The 12,703-nt window shown below is 35.3% G+C and overlaps 1 protein-coding gene across 1 annotated transcript in view; it reads left to right on the plus strand.

Annotated features, from left to right (window-relative positions):
* Nucleotides 1-12,703, plus strand: part of XPR1 (xenotropic and polytropic retrovirus receptor 1) — a 250,678-nt gene that overhangs the window by 179,827 nt on the left and 58,148 nt on the right. Inside the window, exons 8-9 of the mRNA XM_027610878.2 lie at nt 6,195-6,385; nt 6,595-6,774. Of these exons, the coding sequence (XP_027466679.1) occupies nt 6,195-6,385; nt 6,595-6,774 (371 nt within the window). The remainder of the gene's footprint in view (nt 1-6,194; nt 6,386-6,594; nt 6,775-12,703) is intronic.

Genomic DNA, 12,703 nt, shown 5'->3' on the forward strand with positions numbered 1-12,703 from the left:
CAGGTGCCCCAGATATATAGATTTATTGCTGAACTCCCAATTCCATTCCATTTGTCTGTATGCCTGTTTTTATGCCAGTACCACACTGTTTTATAGTAAATTTTGAAACTACAAAAAGTGAGTCCTCTAACTTTGTTCTTTTTCAACAATGCTTTTGGCTATCTCGGGCCTCTACCAATTCCATTATCAATTTGAGGATTGACTTTTCCATTTCTGAAAAAAAAGGCCATTGGAATTTTGATAGGGATTATAATAAATCTGCAGAACACTTTGAGCATTATCATCTTAATGATATCAAGTCTTGCAAATCCATGAACATGGGATTTCTTTCAGCCGTGTTTTGTAGTTTTTAATGTACACATCTAATACCTTCTTAAGTAAATTAATTCCTAGGTGTTTTATTCTTTTGGGTGCTATTGTAGTTGGAATTGTTTTCTTAATTTCATTTCAGAGTATTCATTGCTGGTATATACAAAGACAACTAAGTTTCATGTGTTGATTTTGTACTCTGCAACTTGGCTGAATTTATTAGCTCCAGTGTTTTTATTGTACATTCTTTGGGACCTAGGCTTATTATTTTTGTTAACTGACTGTTATATTTATGGATTTTGCTTAGGAATCATGATGTAAAACCATATATAGCTTTTTATTCATAATCTAATTAATCTTGCTATCATGCTTGATCCTTTATGGTCTCTTCTTCATTTAACAGTGGAATACCCTTTAAAATTATTAATTGGTCATGTTACTTATATGTAAAACCTTTCATTGGCTTCATACATTGTAAAACTGTAAGTCTTGACAAAATACTATAAAGTCCTACCTGATCTTCTCTTGGCTAACTTTTTACTGCTTTGCCTCTCATTTATTTCAATTATACTGCCCTTTGCCTTCTTCCTGTTCCTGGAACACTAGGCTCAACGTATCTCAGGGCCTTTTGTACTTCTGTATTTGGAGCCCTATTTTTCCATATATTCACATGATTCATTCTCTCTTTCCTTAAGATCTCTGCAAATGTCGGGGCACCTAAGTGGTGCAGTTGGTAAGTATCCAACTCTTGGTTTTGGCTCAGATCCTGATCTCAGGGTCATGGGATCAAGCCCTGTGTTGGGCTCCACTCTCAGCAGAGTCTGCTTAAGACTGTTTCTCCCTCTATCTCTCCCCCCACCTCTCTAAAATAAATAATTAAATCTTTAAAAAAAAAAAAAAGGATCTCTGCAAATGTCATTTCCCTTTTTTTTTTTTAAGATTTTATTTATTTATTTGACAGAGAGAGAGACAGCAAAAAAGGGAACACAAGCAGGGGGAGTGGGAGAGGGAGAAGAAGGCTTCCTGCTGAGCAGGAAACCTGATAAGGGGCTTGATCCCAGGACCCTGGGATCATGACTCGAGCTGAAGGCAGACACTTAACGACTGAGCCACCCAGGCACCCCTGCAAATGTCATCTCCTAAGAGATCTTCTTAACCACTCTATCTAATATAGCACCTAATAACATCATTCTTCATTTCCTTTCCCTATTTTTTTCCTTTAAAACCCTTATCACTATCTGACGTTATACAGAATAGAAGTTTCCAGAAGACAGACATTTTTTCTTTTGTTTATTACTGACTTTCCAGCTCTTGGAATGCTGTTAGGTACAACAGGCATCTAATAAATATTTGTGAAATTAATGAAAAAAATGAGGCTTCCTCAAGCAAAAGGAAAAAGAAACTGATATGTACTGAATACACATCATTGTTTTAGGCATATAATATATGTTGATCACATTTAATCTTCATTTTAAGAATAATTTCATCTTTATATTTGTGCAATTTCAATTCAATTAATTAACATATAGTGTATTTTTACTTTCAGAGGTAGAGTTCAGTGATTCATCAGTCTTATATAGCACCCAGTGCTCATTACATCATGTGCCTTCCTTAATGCCCATCACCCAGTTACCCCATCCCCCAACCCTCCCTCCCCTCCAGCAACCCCCAGTTTGTTTCCTATAGTAGTCTTATATGCTTTGTCTTCCTCTCTGATTCCATCTTATTTTGTTTTCCCTCCCTTGCCTGATGATCCTGTTTTGTTTTTTAAATTTGACATACGAGTGAGATCATATGATAATTATCTTTCTCAGGTTTACTTCCCTTAGCATAATACCCTCTAGTTCCATCCACATCGTTGTAAATAGTAAGATTTCATTGTTTTTGATGACTGAGTAGTATTTCATTTTGTGTGTGTATACACACATATACAACACATCTTCTTTATCCGTCAGAGGACATTTGGGCTCTTTCCATAGTTTGGCTATAGTGGACGTTGCTGCTATAGACATTGGGGTGCAAGTGCCCTTTTGGATCACTACATTTGTATCTCTGGGGTAGATACCTAGTAGTGCAGTTGCTGGGTCGTAGCTCTATTTTCAACTTTTTGAGGAACCGCCATACTGTTTTCTAGAGTGGCTGCAGCAGCTTGCATTCTCTCTTCTTTCATTCATGACTTTACTTATTTGGGTCCTTTCCCATTTTTCTTTTTGATAGTCTGGGCTTGGGTTTATCAATCTTATTAATTCTTTCAGAGAACCAGCTCCAGGTTTGTTGATCTGTTCTAAGGTTCTTTTGGTTTCTGTTTCATTGATTTCTGCTCTAATCCTTATTAATTCTCTTCTCCTGCTGGATTTAGACTTTATTTGCTGTTCTTTCTCCAGTTCCTTTAGGTATAAGGTTAGGTTGTGTATTTGAGACCTTTCTTGTTTCTTGGGAAAGGCTTGTATTGCTATATCCTTCCCTCTAAGGACCACCTTTACTGCATCCCAAAGGTTTTGAGAAGTTGTGATTTCATTTTCATTTGTTTCCATGAATTTTCTAAAATTCTTTAATTTCCTGGTTGACCCATTCATTCTTTATAGTAGGATGCTTTTTAGCCTCCATGTATTTGAGTTCTTTCCAAATTTCCTCTTATGACTGAGTTGAAGTTTCAAAACAATGTGGTCTGAAAATATGCTAGGAATAACCCCAGTCTTTTGGTACCAGTTGAGACCTAATTTGTCACCAGTATGTGATCTATTCTGGAGAATGTTCCCTGTTCACTTGAGAAGGATGTGTATTCTATTGCTTTAGGATGGAATGTTCTGAATATATCTGTGAAGTCCATCTGGTCCAGTGTGTCATTCAAAGCCCTTATTTCCTTGTTGATCTTTGGGTTAGATGATTTGTCTGTTGCAGTGAATTGGGTGTTGAAGTCCCCTACTATAATTGTATTATTATCAATGTGTTTCTTTAATTTTGTTATTAATTGGCTTATAGATTGGCTGCTCCCATGTTAGAGGCATAAATATTTATAATTGTTAGATCTTCTTGTTGGATAGACCCTTTAATTTTGATATAGTGTCCTTCCTCATCTCTTATTACAGTCTTTGGCTTAAAATCTAATTTGTCTGATCAAAGGATTGCTACCCCAGCTTTCCTTTGATGTCCATTAGCATGATACATGGTTTTCCACCCCCTCACTTTCAATCTTCAGGTGTCTTTGGGTCTAAAATGAGTCTCTTGCAGACAGCATATCGATGAGTCTTGCTTTTTTATCCGATCTGATACCCTGTGTCTTTTGATTGGGGCATTTAGCCCATTTACATTCAGAGTAACTATTGAAAGATAGGAATTTAGTGCCATTGTCCTACTTGTAAAGTCACCGTTACTTTATATTGTCTCTGTTCCTTTCTGGTCTGTCTGTCTTTTGGGCTCTCTCTTCACTTAAAGGATCCCCTTTAATATTTCTTGCAGGGCTGGTTTAGTGATCAAAAAATCTTTTAGTTTCTGTTTGTCCTTTTTATCACTTCTATTTTGAATGACATCCTAGCTGGATAAAGTATTCTTGGCTGCATATTTTTCTCATTTAGCACCCTGAATATATCATGCCAGTCCTCTCTGGCCTGCCAGGTCTCTGTGTGTAGGTCTACTGCCAGTCTAATGTTTCTACTGTTGTAGGTTAAGGACCTCTTGTCCTGAGCTGCTTTCAGGATTTTCTCTTTGTCTCTGAGATTTGCAAGTTTCACTATTATGTGGTGGGGTGTTGACCTATTTTTATTGATTTTGAGGGGGGGTTCTCTGTGCCTTCTGGATTTTGATGCCTGTTTCCTTCCCCAAATTAGGGAAGTTCTCCACTGTAATTTGCTCCAGTCTACCTTCTGCCTCTCTCTCTCTCTCTTTCCTCTTCTTCTGGGATCCCAGTTGTTCTAATATTTTTTTCACGTTATGGTATCACTTATGTCTCCAATTCTCCCCTTGTGATCCAGTAGTTGTTTATCTCTCTTTTTTTCAGCTTCTCTATTTTCCATCATTTTGTCTTCTATATGACTAATTCTGTCTTCTGCCTCATTTAACCTAGCAGTTAGAGCCTCGTTTTGATTGCATCTCATTAGTAGCCTTTTTTATTTAGACTTGATTAGATTTTAGTTCTTTTATTTCTCCAGAAAAGGATACTCTAGTGTGTTCTATGCTTTTTGAAGCCCAGCTAGTATCTTTATAATCATTATTCTGATCTGTATTTCTGACATCTTACTTATACCTATAGTGATTAGGTCCCTGGCAGTCAGCACTGCCTCTTGTTCTCTTTTTTCAGGTGAGCTTTTCCTTCTTGTCATTCTTGCAGAAAGTGGTTGGTTTTCTATTTGTAGATTTGCAGCAGTTCTTTTCTTAGATCTCTGGTTGAGTTCGCAGTGGTCAGAATGATTTGACAGCTATCTCGTTGAGTTTCTGGGACCAAACAAATCTAAGGTCTCCTACTCTGGAATCTTGGAGTCTTCAGTCATATTTAGTCTTCTTAACAAACTTAGGAGAATTGATATTATCACCATTGACCAGAAGGAAATGGAGATGTGGAAAAATAAATTTATTTTCCCTAGAGTAGCTAGAATTTGAAATCTGGTCTCTAGTATTTGACTCTAAAGGAAAGGCTTTTTCTACCCTGTTATTTTTAAATTATCAAATGTGCTATGTACTATAGAGAATATAAAGTTAATAAATATTTAAATTAAGTATAAGACAGTATATAGTTAAATTTCAAGTGAGTCTAATAAATAATTTTATAGTTATTTAGAAAACTGAGAAATCTTTAGCCAAATTGAAATATTTGGCACATAGTAGGCTCAAAATGAAACACTCATTCAATAAATTTATGAACAGGTAAGGATTGGCTTTAAATATTAAGTAGAATTTGAACTGGTGGAAAGAAAGTGCAAGGCCATTTTAGGTATAGGGGACAACATAAGCAAATGTGAGAAGCCGACTTGTGAAAAGACTAATAAAATTCATCAGGAGATAAGAATTAATGTTTAGGAGCATTGTGAGTTAAGTTTGGGAAAAGTGAATTGGAGATCAGATTGTGATGAAGAACTGAATTACAAGGCTGAGGTGTTTGAATGTTATAGTTATTAGAGAACCAGAGAGTAATAGTGGTACTGATCATTTGTATGAGCATATGGACAGTAGAATGTAATGGGTAAGACTGTGGGCTTTGGGTCAAAACTATCTGAGTTAAAATCCTGGTACTGCCCTCTACCAGCTTTGTAATCCTGAGCAAATTACTCAGCCTCTCTATGCTCTAATTTCCCCACTAATCAAAGGGAAATAATATTTTTTAACTCATAGAACCATTGTGAGGATTAAATGAGTTATTATATGTAAAAATAGAGAACAATCCTTAGCACATAGTAAGCATTCTGTAAATATTAACTGTTATCATTTATATGACATTACAGTGTTCATTTGCTTTTATTGTTGTCTTCATGTGTACTATGTCTTAATTTTCACGGCAACTCTGTGAGGTAGATATTACTATAACCAGTTTAATAACAGAGAGAGCAAAGCTAAGGAAGTTATATCATGCTAGAAATCCTTAGCTGACAAAACTGATCTTTTGGTTCTAAACAATTTCACTGTGATTCTCTGTCATCTAAGAAACTAATGGAACAGTGGAATAACTTGCCAAAGTCTAGTTTTGGGAAAATTATTCTGGTGAATTTTGTAGAGTGAAATGAAGAAGGGAAAGAACCTGGATGCAAGTTTGTCATGCTCTTGAGATGAGCTAGGCTTAGGTTTTATTTATAAAAACTTTTTATGTCAAGGAGTGTGTCATTGAGAATTAAAAAAAGACAATTATAGGACACATTATGAATTTTCTAACTAACCAATTAATTGATTTTTTTCAGCTGTATTTAAACTTGAAACAGATAGAAGTATATGGCCCTTGATAAGAATATATCGGGGTGGCTTTCTTCTGATTGAATTCCTTTTTCTACTGGGCATCAACACATATGGTTGGAGACAGGCTGGAGTGAATCATGTGCTCATCTTCGAACTTAATCCAAGAAGCAATTTGTCTCATCAGCATCTTTTTGAGGTAATCGAAGCAAGACATAAAGTCCCATGAATTTATTTCACATTAGCTATATAGCTGGTTTCGTGGATACTGAAATCCATCTTCTACTTGAAGAAGGTTATTGACATTATATCTAAACATGTATCCTACCTTTGTTTTATTAAAGATATTTCTGAGTAATGGAAAAATAAAAATAACAGTTTTCTCTTTGTCTTTCCATCCTTTATCAGATTGCTGGATTCCTTGGGATATTGTGGTGCCTGAGCCTTCTGGCATGCTTCTTTGCTCCAATTAGTGTCATCCCTACATATGTGTATCCACTTGTCCTTTATGGATTTATGGTTTTCTTTCTTATCAATCCCACCAAAACTTTTTATTATAAGTCACGGTTTTGGCTGCTTAAACTGCTGGTAAGTCAGAAATTTGTCTACCATTTTCAGAGTGGTGTATTGGTCATTTGTTTCCTCCGGGAAGAAACCAAGTGTGCTGTATTGCACAACTCCAGAAGGTGTGGTTCACTTTGTAGTCTGTGTAAGTGGTGCTCTAGAGCCAGGGGGGTAGAATATAGTGTGATTGGTATACCTTATATTGTACAGTGCAGTGGCCCTGGGAAAAACAATCATGCATTTTTTTCCTCTTAAAAAAGTATAAAGTGTCCAGATATTGAAATGATTTTGCAAGTTAATAATAATTAATTCATGATCAATTTAAGTATTTTTAAATACAAATTATTTAACCAGCTGTGATAACACATAGAACTCTTTGAATTTCTTTGTATTTTAGAAGTGGTGAAACTATTATTTTCCTCTAAATTGATAGTAGTAGTGAAACATTTTTATTTTACAAAAGATTAGTTCTCTAAAAGCATTTAAGAATATCTTACCGGATTGACAGCTTTAATTTGAGAAACTTTGATTCTTATTGATAATAAATTCCATTTCTTCTTCCACTTTACCTAGTTCTTTAATCATCTCCAAATCATACAGTCTCAGCAATAGGATATAGAATTTCTTGAAAAATAGCTACTGTATTTTTTGTGATAGTTTAAAGATAGCTTGGGGAAGGGACTTCTGCTTACTCCTGAGTTAAACCAGCTCTATTTTCAAAATTAATCGGGAATGCTCTCCCGTAATTATTTCTTAGGTGGTGAATGACAACTAACAATAAAGTGAAAATTAATGATTAAATTGACTGGACTCTACACATACTTTTAGAATTCTTGTAATTATTGTCTTATTTTTTTTTCTACCTCAGAAGGTATACTACTGCCTTTTTTTTCTACCTCAGAAGGTATACTACTACTTCCTCTTTCCTTTTATATGACCCTAAGGTTAGCGGAATTTTTTTTTTTGTTCTTAGCAATACATTCCCTATATCTAGCATTACTTAAATTTTTTAAATCCGAAGATATAAATTATGGCTTTCCTATTAAAAAACATTGTAAGCACACAAGTAAAAAGCCACTTATGATCTAGAACAGGTTAAGTATGTATAGCAATCAGGAAAAGAAAATGGCCCAGATCGCCTTGATTTTTTTTTTCCCCCAAAGTTGGTTATTATTTATTTGTATTTATTTCTTCCAGTAGGATCTTTATCACAAATTGAGGAATATCCCCCTTTCTCCAATTTCATTAAGTATTAATAAATAAAAGAGCAAATCACTCCCATTAAGTATAGCACCCCTAGGGCTAACTTTGGGTCTACATTCGGAACTTAGATCTACAGGAGTATTTTGAAAAGTTTGCAATCACCTTTCAAACATTTTGTTATCATTTAGAAAACATGCTTCTTAAAGGATTTTTTTATGATGAAAATTTGAACCAGTTTTTTTGAAATTTATACTAAAAATAAATCATATCCAGTTAGTACAACAATATTAGATTACCTTTTTATTTTGAGAGTATTTGTCATTTTATTGCTAGATTTTGTGGAATTGTAAAACTTATTTGCATAAAAATGTAGTATTCTTATGGTTACAAGGAAATAACTTTAAGATTATAAATATCTATTATCTCTCAACTATTGTGAAATCTCTATATTATTTTGAGATGAGGTTCGAAAGACTCAGAAAACTCAGATGTTAATATGGTTTGCATCATTGCAATAACAGAATAATATCATTGTGTACATTGTGTGTAAAGTGAGCATTTCCCCAGTGCATCTTTCTCTGCTTAAATAGTAAGCTATGATTCATGCATGACCAGTTAGTCTTATTAGCAGAATGATTCCCCATTGAGTAGACATTTATCGATATATCTGCTGTGTGCTAATAAATAGGACTTATTGATGGAATAGGTTGGCAATGATGATATAATAAGGAATAAGAGAATAGTAAAATGCACCATCAGAAGCCATGAAATGCACAAGGAAGCACTGTGGTTTGTTATATTTGTAATAATAATTGTACACAGGAAAAATGTTATTTATAGAGCATCTTAATATTAATTGACCTGTTCACTTATTTTAATTCAAATCTTACTGAGAAAACTTAACCTGAGACTTATTTCTAGTGAATTAGCAAAAACATTTCCACCGTAGTTATGTTTCTCTTTTTTAAAAGCCTCATCTTAAAGTAAAAGTACATTTCCTTCTTTTTCTTTTCCTTTAATTTTTAGTGGAAAAGAATATATATCACTTAGCTATAGTGGTGGTAGGCACTGGATGCCATTTATATCCATATTCAAATTTGAATCTATGGAATTTATATGCTATACATCTCCCCCAAAAAGCTAAACAATATTTTTATTAGAAATTTATTTATGTTGATACTTACATGTCAAATTAGTACAGTTTATTTGCATTAATTAGGTCATAAATCTCTGCATATCTGTATTTGCCCTGATTAGAAATCCAATTGGGAAACATAAGCAATGGCTCAGATTTTCTAAACAAAAATACGAATTTATTCTTCTAAAAGGCTACTTAAAGTATTTTTTTAAAGATCTATTGATTTATTTTAGAGAGAGAGAGAAAGAGTTGGAGGGGAAGGGGCAGAGGGGGAGAGTCCTAAGCAGAAACTATGCTGAGCACAGAGCGCCCAACATGGGGCTCCATCCCAGGACCCCAAGATCATGACCTGACCCGAAACCAAGAGTTGGACACTTAACCAACTGAGCCACCCAGGTGCCTCAAAGCTACTTAAAGTTTTTAAATTAAAGTCCTTTCCTATATAATTTAGAAATTGATTTTTCAAATAATTTGTTTTATAGTAAAATGTTTATGCATGTCTCTACTGTGAGAATAGAGATGTATTCTCATTTAATAATGCACTGTTTTGGACATTTTTATGTGCTAATTTATTTCACCCTTTTAATAACCCTGAGGTTGGAGCTGCTATCAATCCACATTTTATAAATGAGGAAACCTAATTTCAGAGGAGTTTAATGCATAGCCAGTAAGTAATGGAGATGGAATATCAGCCCAGGCAGTCTGGTTTCATAATCCTTACTCTTAACCAGTGCAGTTAAACAGTGAGAGCTGGTAGTGACCGTACCTAAGGTGTTTAACTTTGATCTAGTGGTTCAAATTAATTGATTATTCACAAGCCTCTAAAAGTAAAAATTATCACAGACCTGTACCCCTGAAACAAATAATACATATGTTAATAAATTAAAAATAGATAAATAAAAATGAAAGTAGAAATTAAACTTCATCTCCTTAACTGTTTATCTGCATTAACTTAGAAAATGTTGTTAGCATATATCCTTTGTAATAACTTATTAGTGGCCTTTTTGTGTATGTGGGTAAAATACCAGATATTTTTAATTGTCTCTAGCTTTCTTAACACTGTCATTCAGTGAATCATTATCATTTTAATCAAAATCACAATGTAGAAGTTGGAAGACCTTAGCCAGAATAAGAAAGGAAGAAGGAGAATTCTCACTCAGGGGAATTCAGATAAATTTAAGAAGAATTTGACTATGTGTAAATGCCAGGGAGTTCAGGATGGTCTGTTAATTTCCTACCCACCTCACCCTTAACCTGTCTCTAACTGAGCAACTTGCTCTTCCTTCTTTGTATTTCTAGGATATTTTGTGTATTTATCTGTAATAGCACTTATTACACAGTGCTGTCATTATATCTTTAGGTATATATTTGCCAACCAGACTGTGGGAATTTTTTTTCTTTAAATTTTATTGTTATGTTAATCACCATACATTACATCATTAGTTTTTTTTTTTTTTAAGATTTTTATTTATTCATTTGCGGGAGAGACAGAGAGAGAAGAAGCAGGGGGAAAGGCAGAGGGAGAGGGAGAAGCAGACTCCCTGCTTAACAAGGAGCCCGATGCGGGACTCGATTCCAGGACCCTGGGATCACGACCCGAGCCGAAGGCAGACGCTTAACCATCTGAGCCACCCAGGCACCCTACATCATTAGTTTTTGATGTAGTGTTCTATGAGTCATTGTTTGTGCAGACTTTGAGAGTAGAAACTATGTTTTATTTATCTCTGTACTTCTACAATGACTGACATATAGTAATAATTTTTGTTAAATGCTGAATGACTATAATTATATTGATTCCTTCCTTAGTTGTATTATACCAACATTTACTATTTCCTCCTTTTTTCCTTTTTTCATCTTTTCTCTTCTGTAAATTTTCCCTTCCAGGTTCTATTTTCATGCCAGTCCTTTCCTTTTGTAGTCTCATTTCCCTATCTCTTTTCTTACTTAGTGCATTCTCCTCCTCTTACGCTCTTATGGAGGTTTTTTTGTATTAGCTGGCTTTTGAGGCTGGATTTGGCAGATCATGAGCGTGATGGTAGTCTGTCTCATGTCAGTGAGAAATTTGCCCTAGGCTGTCATTTTCACAGAAGACCTTGACTAGAGATTGAGTTAGATTTCCTCATCCTTTTGATGTTATATCTTAAATTATCCTCTTGTTCTTTCTTTGAATCTTTGAAGTCCACTCTGCACCTCAGTTTTTTAAAATACTATATAAACTGGGGCGCCTGGGTGGCTCAGTTGGTTAAGCGACTGCCTACGGCTCAGGTCATGATCCTGGAGTCCCGGGATCAAGTCCCACATCGGGCTCCCTGCTCAGCGGGGAATCTGCTTCTCACTCTGACCCTCCCCCCTCTCATGCTCTCTCTCTCTTTCTCTCTCTCAAATAAATAAATAAAATCTTTAAAAAAAATACTATATAAACTGGTAACCTCTTCATGCATAAATGATTAACATCCCAACCACTAAGCCCCCAGCCCTCCCCCCTCCCCTCCCCCCAAAACTTTGTGGTTGCAAACGATATAGCTTATCTCTCTGGCTTATTGCACAGCTTATTGAAAGAGCAAGAGAATGATTTAAGGAATAGGAGAATAGTAAAATGCACCATCAGAAGCAGTGAAATGCACAAAGAAGCCATGGACTCAAAATATATCAGCTCCAGAAAATATTGCAAAGCCTGTACTATGCCCTGCAGATATCTGGTCTAATTTCCAAAACCCCAACCCAATACCTTTCATAGATAGTTGATGTCCAGGATGGATTCATAATATAGCCATTATCTCCATCAAATAACAAAGAGAAATGTTTACAGAACAAATAGAATCAGCCAAGTCTGAGGGGAAAGAGCCATTAGTCTCCCATGCTGAATATGTCTACTAAATGAACATAGCTGGATGGCCAGAGAGCTGTTCATTTAGACTTGTTTTCTCAAAACTGCTGCTTTGTGGGAATTCCTTGTTTTAGGAGTTCATTTTTACCTGTTTAAGATAGAAAGGGTCTGACAGGGTGAGGATAAAAGCTGCCTTCATTCCATCTTCACTTTCCTTAGGGCCTCTCAAGGCGTTCTGCACATTTGGAGCCTGTTTCTGATGATTACATTAGTATCTAAGTCTTCCTCTCTCTGCAGTGCCAGATTTCCCTTTGCAGTGCTGAACAGTCTTCCACAGAATAGGTCAGGATGAGTTTGTTCTAGGTCATCTGTAAAAGGGGGAGATGAAATGTATCACGCTCATAGAATTGTTATAGTTAATGGATTATGAAAAATACATTATGAGAAAAATATATAGCATGGATTAGTACTCAGTACATTTAATCTGAATTCATTTAACATTGTTTTTATAACAGTGGGGATATGGGTTGATGATTTTTGTGGCATAATTTCAAGATAAATACCATTATTACCATGGCATTAGTGAAATGAAAGTGACTTTGGTTAGAGAATAGGCAGGCATGCTTCAGGTGATGTACCATTCTTCCCTTCCTCTCCCTATAGGCAAAGAAGAGCTTTGTATTCAGTTCACTAAGCTCTCATCCCAGCTAAGATGGGAGGATATTCCAGAAATTATCATAGCACTTGGGTCCCTAGCAGAATTTACCCTAGAGCCTAACACTAGA

The sequence above is a fragment of the Zalophus californianus genome, chromosome 10 (genome assembly GCF_009762305.2).
Source record: "Zalophus californianus isolate mZalCal1 chromosome 10, mZalCal1.pri.v2, whole genome shotgun sequence".
NCBI classification, from domain to species: Eukaryota; Metazoa; Chordata; class Mammalia; order Carnivora; family Otariidae; genus Zalophus; species Zalophus californianus.